Raw genomic sequence first — 11,814 nt, forward strand, 5'->3', positions numbered from 1 at the left:
GGGGGGGGGGTTGGCAGGTAGGGGGGTGCTTTGAGGAACCTGGCCTTGGGGCAGCAGAGATAGAGAGAAAGTCCGGCCCTGCACATACTGTCACCTCAGGAGTACTGCCTGTCACCTCAGGATTAATGCCTGTCTGCTGCATATTGTCAACTCAGGAGTACTGTAACTTTCTATGACTATCTTAACATGCTTCTTTGTTGTCATTTCACAAACTAAGAGGTGACAAGGATGTATTACTTACCTATAGTTAAAATAAAAATCTTTTTTTAAAAAGGTCTCTCTGGTGGCTAAGTACTGTATTAGATATGTAAATCCCATGTCTGGCTGACCAGAATAACAAATATTTCCACAGCTAAAGCCATTGCAAAAATCAATATGTTTAACAGTTAAGCCGGAGTTCTTTAATGTTCCCTATGACCTCCGGATGACCTTTACATATAGTAGTAAAAAAAGAAGTGCCTTTATAACTGAATGCTCTTGTATGTTTTCTAAACTCCAACCTACAAGATACAGAATGTGTGACTTCTTTCCCCATCCCCTATTGGAAGCATGTTTACATTGTGTCCCCTCCACCTGGCTGTGCTCACAGGTATCCGTTGTGACATTACCAGATGTATAATACATGTGTTCAGCAATCGCTCTCCGGATTTCCAGACATCCTCCAGCACTTTTGTCTGGGAGAGCAGTGCTCAGTCACTGTGAACTAACATCCATTTAAGAATCTCTTGTGTTTGGTGACAGTTAAATGGTACACATCGCTATTTGTTCCTGATGTGCCAAGCAGAATTCTTTTACTGCTGGTATAAGCCAACATGAATTTCCATGTGTATGAATGGCCTTGTAAAGTGATTGCACAGCACTGCAGAGCTGTAGCCCAGGGGAATAAAACGTGTGTTATTTTTGCAGGGTCCAGCAAGCAGTCTCCTATGTACATCAGTTCCTACTCATCACCAGCACGGGAGCAGAGCAGGCGGCAGGTGAGAGATACCTTACTTGTAACTGAATGCCTTTAGAAAAAAAAAAGACGTCAGACATTACACAATTCAAGGAAACCTGTCATAGTGGGAATACATTAAGCATCTCCTTCCAGATTCTACCTGAACATGCTAATTGGCCTTCATCCGGATACTTTATGGATCACCAAACCAGAACAAGCATGTAGATTAAGTGCTCACTGAGTTTGTTCATCATACCTGTTCCAGGTTAGAGGGTCTGCATGACAGCTAGGCCTGGCAAGCAGCATTTTTATACGAATACAGGCAAAGGTGGCCTCTGTATTTCTCATATGACTAACCTTCTGTAATTAACAATGTGAATCATTCCTTGAAAGAATAACTTCACACATTTGTTTCTATGGCAGTAAAAGAATTCTGTGTCCCCTGTCTGCTCTCATCAATGCTAGACCAGCTATTGCACAAAATGTATTTGAACTCGCCCACCATTGGTTGGCAGGATAATTACCATATAAAAATATTTTGCCAACCAATGCTGGGTAGGTTCAAATACATTTTGTGCCATAGCTAGTATACTATTCTCTAATATTTATAATTTCTTCTTTATAGTTCCATTATTAAATAGCACTTTACAAAATATATAAAGTGGGGGACAGGGGCTGTAGTATGTGGGTCTAATGTCCCTACAACAATACTTCACCTTGTAGGGAAGAGCCAGTGAGGCTTCCATGTTTTTTTTGTATTGTGAAGGGATCCCCTACAAACTGGAAAAGAACTTAGACTCCATGCAGATAGTGTCCCCAACCTGGATCGAACCCAGGACCTAAAGCTGCAGTGTGGAATGTCAGGCCACTATTCATGGACCAAAATCATTGGGAATAATTTGTATGAGCATTGACAGATCTGTGGCATGTCCTCCAAAAGACCTGATAGGTCTATGCTGCCAAAAAACACATTCAGCAGAATGGAGCATTGCTAGGCACAATCGGAGGTCATAGGAGGTAGGACAAAATGTAATTATTGCAGCTTACAGTCCTTAGATGTAGTGGCTGCGTTAGATTTCACATTGTTAAGCCTAAGAACATTTTCTCCAAGTACAGAAAACTGCCAGTCAATCCTGCCAAAAATCTTGAGCCGTTGCAACTTCCGTGCACTGAAATGAAATCTTAGCAATGTTATCTTAATGCATCACCAATAGGACAGTGCACACTTCCTGTTCTACAGGTCATGTGATGTAGGCAAACACACCCTTCCTTATATTCTGCCCTGCACAATAACCTCTGCATGTTTGAAATGAACTGTGTCTCATAAAAATGTGTCCTGCTAACCACCTCCTGAAAATCCTGGCTGGCATATTAATCCCCAACTGGAAAAAACAAGAAGATCAGGAATTTTGGCTTCACTTGCAACATACATGTTTTGTGTTGGTGATTTGGGTTCTGAGGATCAGCACAACAGCTCTCATTTTCAGCATTAGGACCTACATATTTCTCTCATGACAGGTTTCTCTAAAGACCAGAGATTTTACAGGGCAGCCCCACACCAGGAAGTAACCTCTGTCTCTGCAATGTGAGCAAAATAAAATATGTCGGATCCAGGATACACTCTCCACAGGGAATGCAGTCCATATATTCCAGACAGAGGAGCCAGCAATTCTATATTGTTATATTAAATGCACAAGGGATGTTACATAAAGACGGGACCTTCTATGTGATCACACTGCAAGGTCATCTTCAAGTGCTGATCAGCATAAACAAAGCAGCTGAGGAAAACTTTCAGAAATACTTTACTTTGTTCTTTCCCCAGAGTAACCACTTTGTTTAATGCTGGTGCAGTATACTCCCAATGATGTTTAATGATTAAAAAAGTCAATGAAGTACTGTTTGTTTAAATCGTCTTAACTGAAGCTCCCGCAGCATTTCCAGATCAGTAAATCCCAGTCTCTAAAGGATTAGGAGTAATAAATATGCTGAATAGAATAGGTTTATCAGCTCATTCTTACTGATCTGTGGCAGATGTGTGTGTAGCAATCTGTCTCGGAACTGTTTTGTTTACTTGTTTATCAGAGATCAGTGTTTTCTGTGCAGCAGCAGTGATATAACCCAGCAATGTCTCCAGGTCTTAATGTAAGTGTTAATGAGACTGCTCTCTCCAAAGCCCTAACCATCGGCATAGGTGTTTAAACAGTCCTCAGTACAAAGTCTGCTGCTCCAAGATAAGCGCTTAAAAGCCATGGCTGGTGTTTACCCTGGGAACCTTCCTTGTGAATGCTGAATCAATATTCTTATAGATTTCAGTACACAAGCAGTAAGAATGGCTCATCAAACATTTATCAGAATTCTCCATATAAAACATATCTGCAATTTTAAATCCACAAATCCAGGCTGCCTTGGCGCCATCTAGTGGTGACTTTGTAAAAGTGCAGCATTTGCTTTAACACAAACTGCAGTGTGTATACTGTATACCAGGGGTCTCAAACTCAATTAACTCGGGGGCCACTGGACAAAAATTTTTCTTCCATGGTGGCCGCTTGCCAAATGTCATACTTCAAAATACAATTTAACTATATATATATATATATATACAGAACTGGTGTTAATGTCGGAGTGTTTTTTCAATGTTGGTATGTATTTGTGATGGTTTCTTTGTATGCAATGTGAGTATATTTTTGTGATGGTTTGTGTATTGTCAGGATTTCTGTGAGTGATATTGAAATGTTTGTTAATGTTTCTGTGTGTGTCGTATCACTATGTATACATGTGTATGTGTGTGCAGTGTGTGGTTTTTCTACAGATTTTAATTTTAATCCTAGAGGACCAACAGATTCACACATGCACAGAAATATATATACACACACAGAAACACATACACACTCTCACACACATATACACAAACTCGCCATAATACATACACATACATTAATACATGCACTCACACACACACACACATATACACACAATAAGGCCCCATTTACACTTGTATCTTTAGGTGCAAATAGGGATTCCTGTATGAGAAACTTGCATTTTCCTGCAGCAGGATTGCCTCATCTGGCATTTACAAGCGGCAGCTGTCACCTATTCAAGTTAATGATCAGATGAGAACCGCTGCATGTAAACGCCTGCGCACCGCGGATGAGGTTAGGAATCGATCACTATCCCTGCACGCATTGATTGTGTATCCACAGAGAGTAATTGATGAATTAGGGATTGCAATTCCTAAACACACCTAAACTTACTGGTGTGAATGAGGCCTAATACACATACATACACACAGGAATACAATCCCACACACATCCACAATAATACACTCCCCTCCCCAATAATACACTCCCTGGTACACCTACATAAAATAAAACGTACAGCCCCCTCACCTGAATATGTTTCTGCAGGGAGAAGGCGCTGAGGCAGGATCCAGGGGTTGATTATTAGTAAGGTCCGGTGCAATGCGTCTTCAGAAAGGATCTGAGTGCCGGCAGTGACAGGAGCAGCTCTGCGGTCTGCATCCGACAGAGATGCAGTCCCTGTAGCTGCTCCCTCAACTCAGGTACACGGTTCGAGACCGTGTGCCTGACTTGTCAGCTGGCTGCGGACCACATAGTACCAGTTCATGGGCTGCTACTTTGAGACCCCTGCTGTACTGTATACATTTGGTAGAACTAAGGTCAGTGCAGGATGCTGAACTATTAACACAGCAATACTGCTGCTGTTAAAATGTCTAAAAATAAGTGACTTTTATGATGACATTTGCCTGTTCTAAAATAGAAGACTCCCTGCCAACGTTCTGAAATGGAAGGCTCCCTGCCAACATAATCGGATAATTCTTTGCAGATATTTTTCTTCTTACTAGGCAAAATGTTAAACATCATATCTGCCTTTGTATCGAGCAGTGAGGTTGCCCAATAAAGGCCGTGGTCGTTCATTCTGGAACTATTGATATTGTGATTTTTTTATTATTATTATTCAAAATGTAACACTTGTATTTTAAGTGAACCTGTAGTATCTCCAGAACTGGTAAACCAACAGAAGCCCAGTAAAGCAGACACCACTGTGTCACTTTTCATACCTTTAGGCTGTGGAAAATGTTTTCAGTGCATTTTGAGAATTATATTTGCCTGGCTGTTTTGCTGATCCAGTGCCTTCAGAATTTCTGTGTATGTAAATCAGGAGTTCAAACTGCGTTCCTGTATCAGAACAATCATGGAACAGATACAAAGTATTGTTACTGGAAACGGACAGGCAACTGTAAATTTTAGAAACTGGTTAGCAATGGCATTCAGCATGTTTCACAAAGGTATCCTTTAAAGCCTTGGTTCTCAACTGGTGGGTCGCAACCCCATGTTCAGTGGGTCACAGTGAGCCTTCCACTTTTCTAGGTGAGTAGCTCCTCAGCCTCCACCTTTTGCAGCACTGTCAGTTCTTTCGCCGAAATATGCTGCCCGCCACCGAGTGTAAGCTTGAGGCAAAGTGGGCTGCGGCTATGGCTGTGAGGGAGCTCCATCCATATCTACAGCTCCTTGTGTGTGCTGTAGTGGTGCCCTGACTAGAGTGACATCACATTCTGGCTCCCGGCACCTCTACAGGGCATGCAAGGGAGCTGTATAAGTAATGCACATATGGAGCTCCGTCACAGCAGCCTGCACTTGACCCCAGGCTAAGGATCCGCTCCAGTTCTTGTAAGGTAAGGAGACTGGGAGGACCTAAAAGAAAGAAAAACAAATTTTGAGTGTGTGAGAATGTCTGTGAGTGTGTGAGATTGTGTATGTGGTTGTGTTTGTCAGTGTTTTTGAGGGCCTGTTCACACTAATACAATAATAATGCAATAATCACACAGTCCCATGTCACTGTACCATGCAATCACACATACCACGAGTTCTGGTGTGGCAGGTGTGTTACATTGCCATTCATTTGAATGGCATCCCAAATGCACCTCCCACCCAAAGTTCGATAGCAGTGCGACTTGGGTCGCAACTCAATGACCGAAGATAAATGTGTGTCCTGAGGTTACACAGGTTGAGAACCACTGCTTTAAATAACAGCTGAGCTGCTTCTATGCACCGGGATTTGGGTCACAGTTTCTGAAATCCACAAGATTTGTATTCACTATGTGCATTGACCTGAAAGAGATGACACGGCTGTGCTTTCAGGCAGACTGGCTGTCTTTTGAAGTCTGGATCTGAGCTGTCTGATGAGGAAGGAGTCATTACTATTAGTCATTTAGTTCTGTGTATAAATTTCACCTAAAGCTACTGATCTCTGTAGACAGGTTTTTATGAACAGATAGTTGGAGAGAGCAATAAATGGAACTGGAGGCTCCACCTGCTGGCTGGAAGAAACACTGCTTAATATTCACATGTATTATGACCAAAAACTTTTTAGAACACCTACAAAGCCTCCATATATCCCTTCAAGGACATCTCTTAATTGTGGCTGATGTTTAAAATAGCGTGTGGTACTTGGTGTTAGCTATGATATGAGGCTGGAACACCGTTATCAGCTCACCACGCTGTGCAATCAGTAGTTCAGCCTTTAAGAAAAAGTTTCAGAAACACTGACGGAAAACAGATATTAATATTCTAAAGTGTTAATGAAGTGTGATCAGCCAGCAATGGCTCTGTATTCGTATGCATAACATTGTCTTCTTCTGTGTCCTTCAGCCGAACCAGCTGTATTATAGCCCTGAAGACTCCAACAGAAAAAACTACGACTCCTACAGATTGTATCTCCAGTCCCCCCACAGCTATGAAGACCCCTACTTTGACGAGCGCGTTAATTTCACATCCACCGCTGATCAGAACGCACAATATGGACTCAAATCAACTACAAACTATGTGGATTTTTACTCCACTAGAAGGCCTTCGTACAGGTCAGAACAGTACCCGGGCTCTCCGGACTCTTGGGTGTGATATGAAGAGTGCCCCCCCAATGGACTCTACCAGTAATGTTTGACTTGATTATTATTATTTTTTTTGAATGGCCTTATACTGTTTTTTTTTAAAAAGCTGGAATCCGAAAGTGATTTACAAAAGAGGGATCTTGGAACACGGTTATTTTTTTTGCAGAAGGATAATCATGGATGGGCAGAAATTAAAAAGGGTGTTTTTTATTTTCTTTTTCCTTTTTTTTTTTTGCTGTTTAGGGTGTAGCTCTTTGCTTGTAGCGCTAGACTGGTGATGGTGCGAGCTATGTGAGTGAAGGTATGAGATTGATGAAAAAAAATGATTTTTGGGAAATATGTCTATGGTCAAATCAAAATCTTGATATTTTTTTTAATGTGAATAAAGTCTCGTTACAATTAGTTTGTACAGAATTATGGATCAACCGAACGCTTTCTTTGTTTCCCTGTTACTAAATGTCGACCCTGTATGCTATCCTGTCTTGTAAATTTCCCTAGCGCCCATGTAAATATAGCTATGCCATTACTGATTGCGGGTGCCATCATTTGTAACGCCGTGTATCATTTGCAGTCACTGAAAAGCAGAGATATGTAAATCAGTATATTAAAGAGCTAACATTTTTAAGCGTAGCATCACTGAAACGTAGAGCGTATTCTACATTCCTCTCCATTCCTCTCCATTCCCTGCCGATTTCATAACGGTCTCACTGCCATTTTCTATGCACATTGGAAGATCAAATAAATGTGGACACGCCATCCACAGAAAATTAGTTCACGTGTGCTCCTTGTCATGTGTGTCACGTTTTGTGTCATTGAATCGCTGTCTTATTTTTGTCCAATCATGCCAGACCTGAAAACCAGGAGACCCAAAAAAAGACACCTCTGCCCAGGGCAGTCAACGGGATGCTTCATTTCATTATCTAACCTGCACTCCACCCTCACTGTTCCTTTTTGTGAAAACACGTGACTGGTTTTTATTTGACATGTTTTGCTTTTTATTCTGTAATAATTATGCTATTTTCATGCTCAGTAGGGAACACTTGGTATTGGATTTTGTGCCTGACCAAATTCACAATTCTTCGAGTGACCCTGTGAGGTGTGTAAAAACGTGCAAACCGCAAATCTTGTGAAGGAACAACCATTCTACCGTAAACTCCCTGTTATCCGGCATCCACGGGGATCGGTAGATTCCGGATAAATTTAGTTTTTGGTTGCTTGAGATTTGCTATTAAAAATAGGTCTAACTAATGCCATACCCCATACTATAGCATATCATAAACTCTGTATTGACTTCATATTAATATTGAAATGTAGTAATCAAAATAAAATTAAGACAAATAGACACACAATCATTTCCAGGATAATAGATGCCGCAGATCAGCAAAACAGTAAGTACATATGGGATTTTTTTTTCTGGTTAGATGAGAGTTATCATTGAATACCGGATTACTGAGAGTTTACTGTACTTATGTGTCTGCAGGCAGTGCATTGCATTTTTGTTCTCTTTGCCTCAGGCCCTGCTGCGGCCGATACTTTCATGTGTGTGTTGAATAGTTGTGTCTCCTGTTGGCCACTGTGGTTTCTCCTGCCAACCCCTGAGTCACTATTGTGTCCTGTGGTGACATAGCAGTCAGCGGGAACAACCGCAACAGCTAGAAGGTTATTGACCAAGTCACAAAAAGGATATTAGGGGACTGGAGTGAGTGCAAAGAATGGCACCTCAACTAATAAAAGCCACGGAAGACAACTGCTATGAGCAAAGCTTAATGAAACTGAATGTATTAGTTCAAAGGAGAACTATGGGGTTAAGGCTTTTCCCCATAGTTCTCCTTAGGGTAACGGGAGGACACAAACTAGCGTCCTCCCGTCACCCTAGGCTCAGTATACCGCGAGCTGTAGCTCGCGGTATACTGAGACGCCGAAGCTGAAGCAGATCCCGACAATTATGTCTGGATCCGCCCAGCTGCGTGACTGACAGCTGCCTCTGCCTATCTAGAGGCAGAGCCAGCTGTACCCGCCCCCTCCCCCGTATGTTCCACCAGTCAGCGCTGGCGGATCAGAGCGGGGAGGGGGAAATCCAGCCCCTCCCCTGTCACGGAAGAGAGCCCTGACAGGATCGAGAGGTGAGTGAACGCCAGTATGTGTTCGCTCACCTTCCGATCTACTGAGCTGACCTGTGACAGTCTCATTGTCACAGGTCGGCTAGAATTATGAGGTGAGTGAAAAGCACTCACCTCATAGTTCTCCTATAAAATCACGCACCTAGGCATGCAGACGCTTCTACAAACATTTGTGACAAATTGGGTCGCTCTCAGGAGCTCAGTGAATTCAAGCGTGGTATCGTGATAGGTTGCACCTGTGCAATAAGTCCATCCGTGAAATTTGCTTGCTATTAAATATTCCACGGTCAACTGTTAGTGTTATTATAACAAAGTGGAAGCAACTGGGAACAACAGCAACAAAGCCACGTAAAATGACAGAGCGGGGTCAGCGCATGCTGAAGCGCACAGTGCGCAGAAGTCGCCAGCTGTCTGCAGAGTCAATAGCTACAGACCTCCAAACTTCGTGTGGCCTAGAGTGACGAATCACGCTTTTCTGTCTGTCAATCCGATGGACGTGTCTGGGTTTGGCGGTTGCCAGGAGAACGTTACTTGCCTGAGTGCCAAGTGTAAAGTTTGGTGGAGAGGGGATTATGGTGTGGGGTTGGGCTTGGCCCCTTAGTTCCAGTGAAGGGAACTCTTAGGGCATCAGCATTCCAAGACACTTTGGACAATTTTGTGCTCCAAACTTTGTGGGAACAGTTTGGGGATGTCCCCTTCCTGTTCCATCATGACTGCCCACCAGTGCACAAAGCAAGGTCCATAAAGACATGGATGAGTGAGTTTGGGGTGGAGGAACTTCACTGGCCTGCACAGAGTCAGAACACCGATAGAACAACTTTGGGATGAGTTAGAGTGGAGACTGGACCAACATCAGTACCTGACCTCACAAATGCGCTTCTGGAAGAATGGTCAAACATTCCCATAGACACATTCCTAAACTTTGTGGACGCCTTCCTAGAAGAGTTGAAGCTGTTATAACTGCACAGGGTGGGCCAACTCAATATCGAACCCTACGGACTAATATTGTGATGCCATTAAAGTTCATGTGCGTGTAAAGGCCGGCGTTCCAATACTTTTGGCTATATAGTGTATCTATATATAATATCATTTATTTTTAAGCTGGATGTGTTTGTGTTTCTAAATGCACAGATTGTTACTCTCTATTAATAGTTAAGTAGTTACACTGTATATTGTTGCTCCAGGGACTGGATCTGATTACCTTGGGAAATCGGCTTTTAGAACAAAGTTGGACAATGCTTCATAAGGTTTCTAAGCCTTCCCCTATATCAACTTTAGGTCGCTGTAGAAGCTGGTTTTCATCTATCTATTGGCTGAACTCAATGGACATGTGCCTTCTTTTTTTTTTTTTTTTGCAACATGAATATAATATATCTGTCTGAATCTGTGACCCAAAACAAACATACTGACTCCTTTTCTGTCTGTTCCAGGTGAGGGGCTCAAAGTAGTGAAGAAAGAGGGTCAGCATAACAGCCAGGCAAATGGCATTTTCAGAGAGAGCCTCCATGTCTTCCTACGGACAGGTTTCCTTTAAATATAGGTTAGAGGTCAGAGTAATTTTAGGTCACTGTATAATTCTGACAATTTTATTGGGTCTGTCCTGCAAACTTCTGTTAATGTACCTCATCTTATAACGTCTAGTCTCATGCACAGCCTGACAAACGCTCTCATTTTAGAAAATCTCTGTAACCGAAGGACAATGGATAATTTGTGCTTCTGTCACCTCACATACTAATCTGCTTCCACACTGCAGCATGCATCAACATTTTAATATAATCAGCGAACTGACACATTCTGAAATCTTTCTCAGTGCGGGCATTTAGGGAGACTGTCGGATCCCCCGCTGGTTCCTCACCGTGGCTGAACCAGTGTTGCCAGCATAAAATGCACAGCTACAAAGGAAGGAAGTCATTTAAGAAATCAGCTGATACCGTAGACTGTCACACTGTTTTAGCTTTTAGGAATTAGAATTCCTTTTCTCTCGTTACAAAGAATAGCGAGGTGTAGAGGAGAAGCTGCTTCCCGTTGAGCTCTGCAACTTTCCCGACTTGCACACTAAGCAGATTGAAGAGAAATGGCCGGTGCAGGCCTCATTACCATAGATAGATGGGGGACAAATGGCAAACATAACGTGTGTGTGTACACATATATTTCTGTGTGTGTATATGTATATATATGTGTGTGTGTGTGTGTGTGTGTGTGTGTGTATAAAAAACTGAAATATCACATGTCTCGGACTAGCAGATCAGCTACTCGCATGTTTTTAGAGGTATTGGATAAAAGAACAGGACAAACATGAATGTGCTTATAATCTTTTATTCCCAAAACTGCACCTCGGATTGTTAAATGGGAAACTCAACTTGGAGATGAGCTATATAATGTCATGTGGGATATAAATAGTCTGACTACTGTGATATCCTGTCCTTTAGTTATATTAAAAAGAATACAGCACATAAAATGGCCAGTATCTCCCCTTATTTCAGTCATAGTGAATGTTCATAATACAAACATAAGACAAGCAGGTGGCAGGGTTCCATCTTTTAAGATGGTGCTTGGATATGTGTTAGGCAGAATTGTGCTGATATCCCCTGCAGACTGTACACAGCTTAATGTCGGCACATTTGACTCCTGCAACTCTCTAAAGCAGGGGTAGCAAACCTCCGGCCCCCCAGCTGTGGTGGAACTACAAATCCCATGATGCATCTCTCTTTGGGAGTCATGCCTGTGAGAATCTTGCAATGCCTCATGGGATTTGTAGTTCCACAGCTGGAGGGCCGGGGGTTTGCTACCCCTGCCCTAAAGGCTGCCTTCAATATGCAGCGAAATCCCACACATGCCCGATAGTGGTC

At 42.4% G+C, this 11,814-nt stretch overlaps 1 protein-coding gene across 4 annotated transcripts in view; it reads left to right on the plus strand.

Moving 5' to 3' along the window:
- The window catches only part of PKP4 (plakophilin 4), a 272,781-nt gene extending 265,172 nt beyond the window's left edge, over nt 1–7,609 (plus strand). For all 4 annotated transcript variants that reach the window (XM_018553154.1, XM_018553156.1, XM_018553157.1 and 1 more), the window contains 2 exons: nt 907–977; nt 6,607–7,609. In XM_018553154.1, the coding sequence (XP_018408656.1) occupies nt 907–977; nt 6,607–6,855 (320 nt within the window). In that variant the 3' untranslated portion in view covers nt 6,856–7,609. The remainder of the gene's footprint in view (nt 1–906; nt 978–6,606) is intronic.
- Nucleotides 7,610–11,814: the final 4,205 nt, after the last annotated feature.

Source organism: Nanorana parkeri, unplaced genomic scaffold (genome assembly GCF_000935625.1).
Source record: "Nanorana parkeri isolate BGI_ZX_2015 unplaced genomic scaffold, ASM93562v1 scaffold112, whole genome shotgun sequence".
Classification (NCBI taxonomy): domain Eukaryota; kingdom Metazoa; phylum Chordata; class Amphibia; order Anura; family Dicroglossidae; genus Nanorana; species Nanorana parkeri.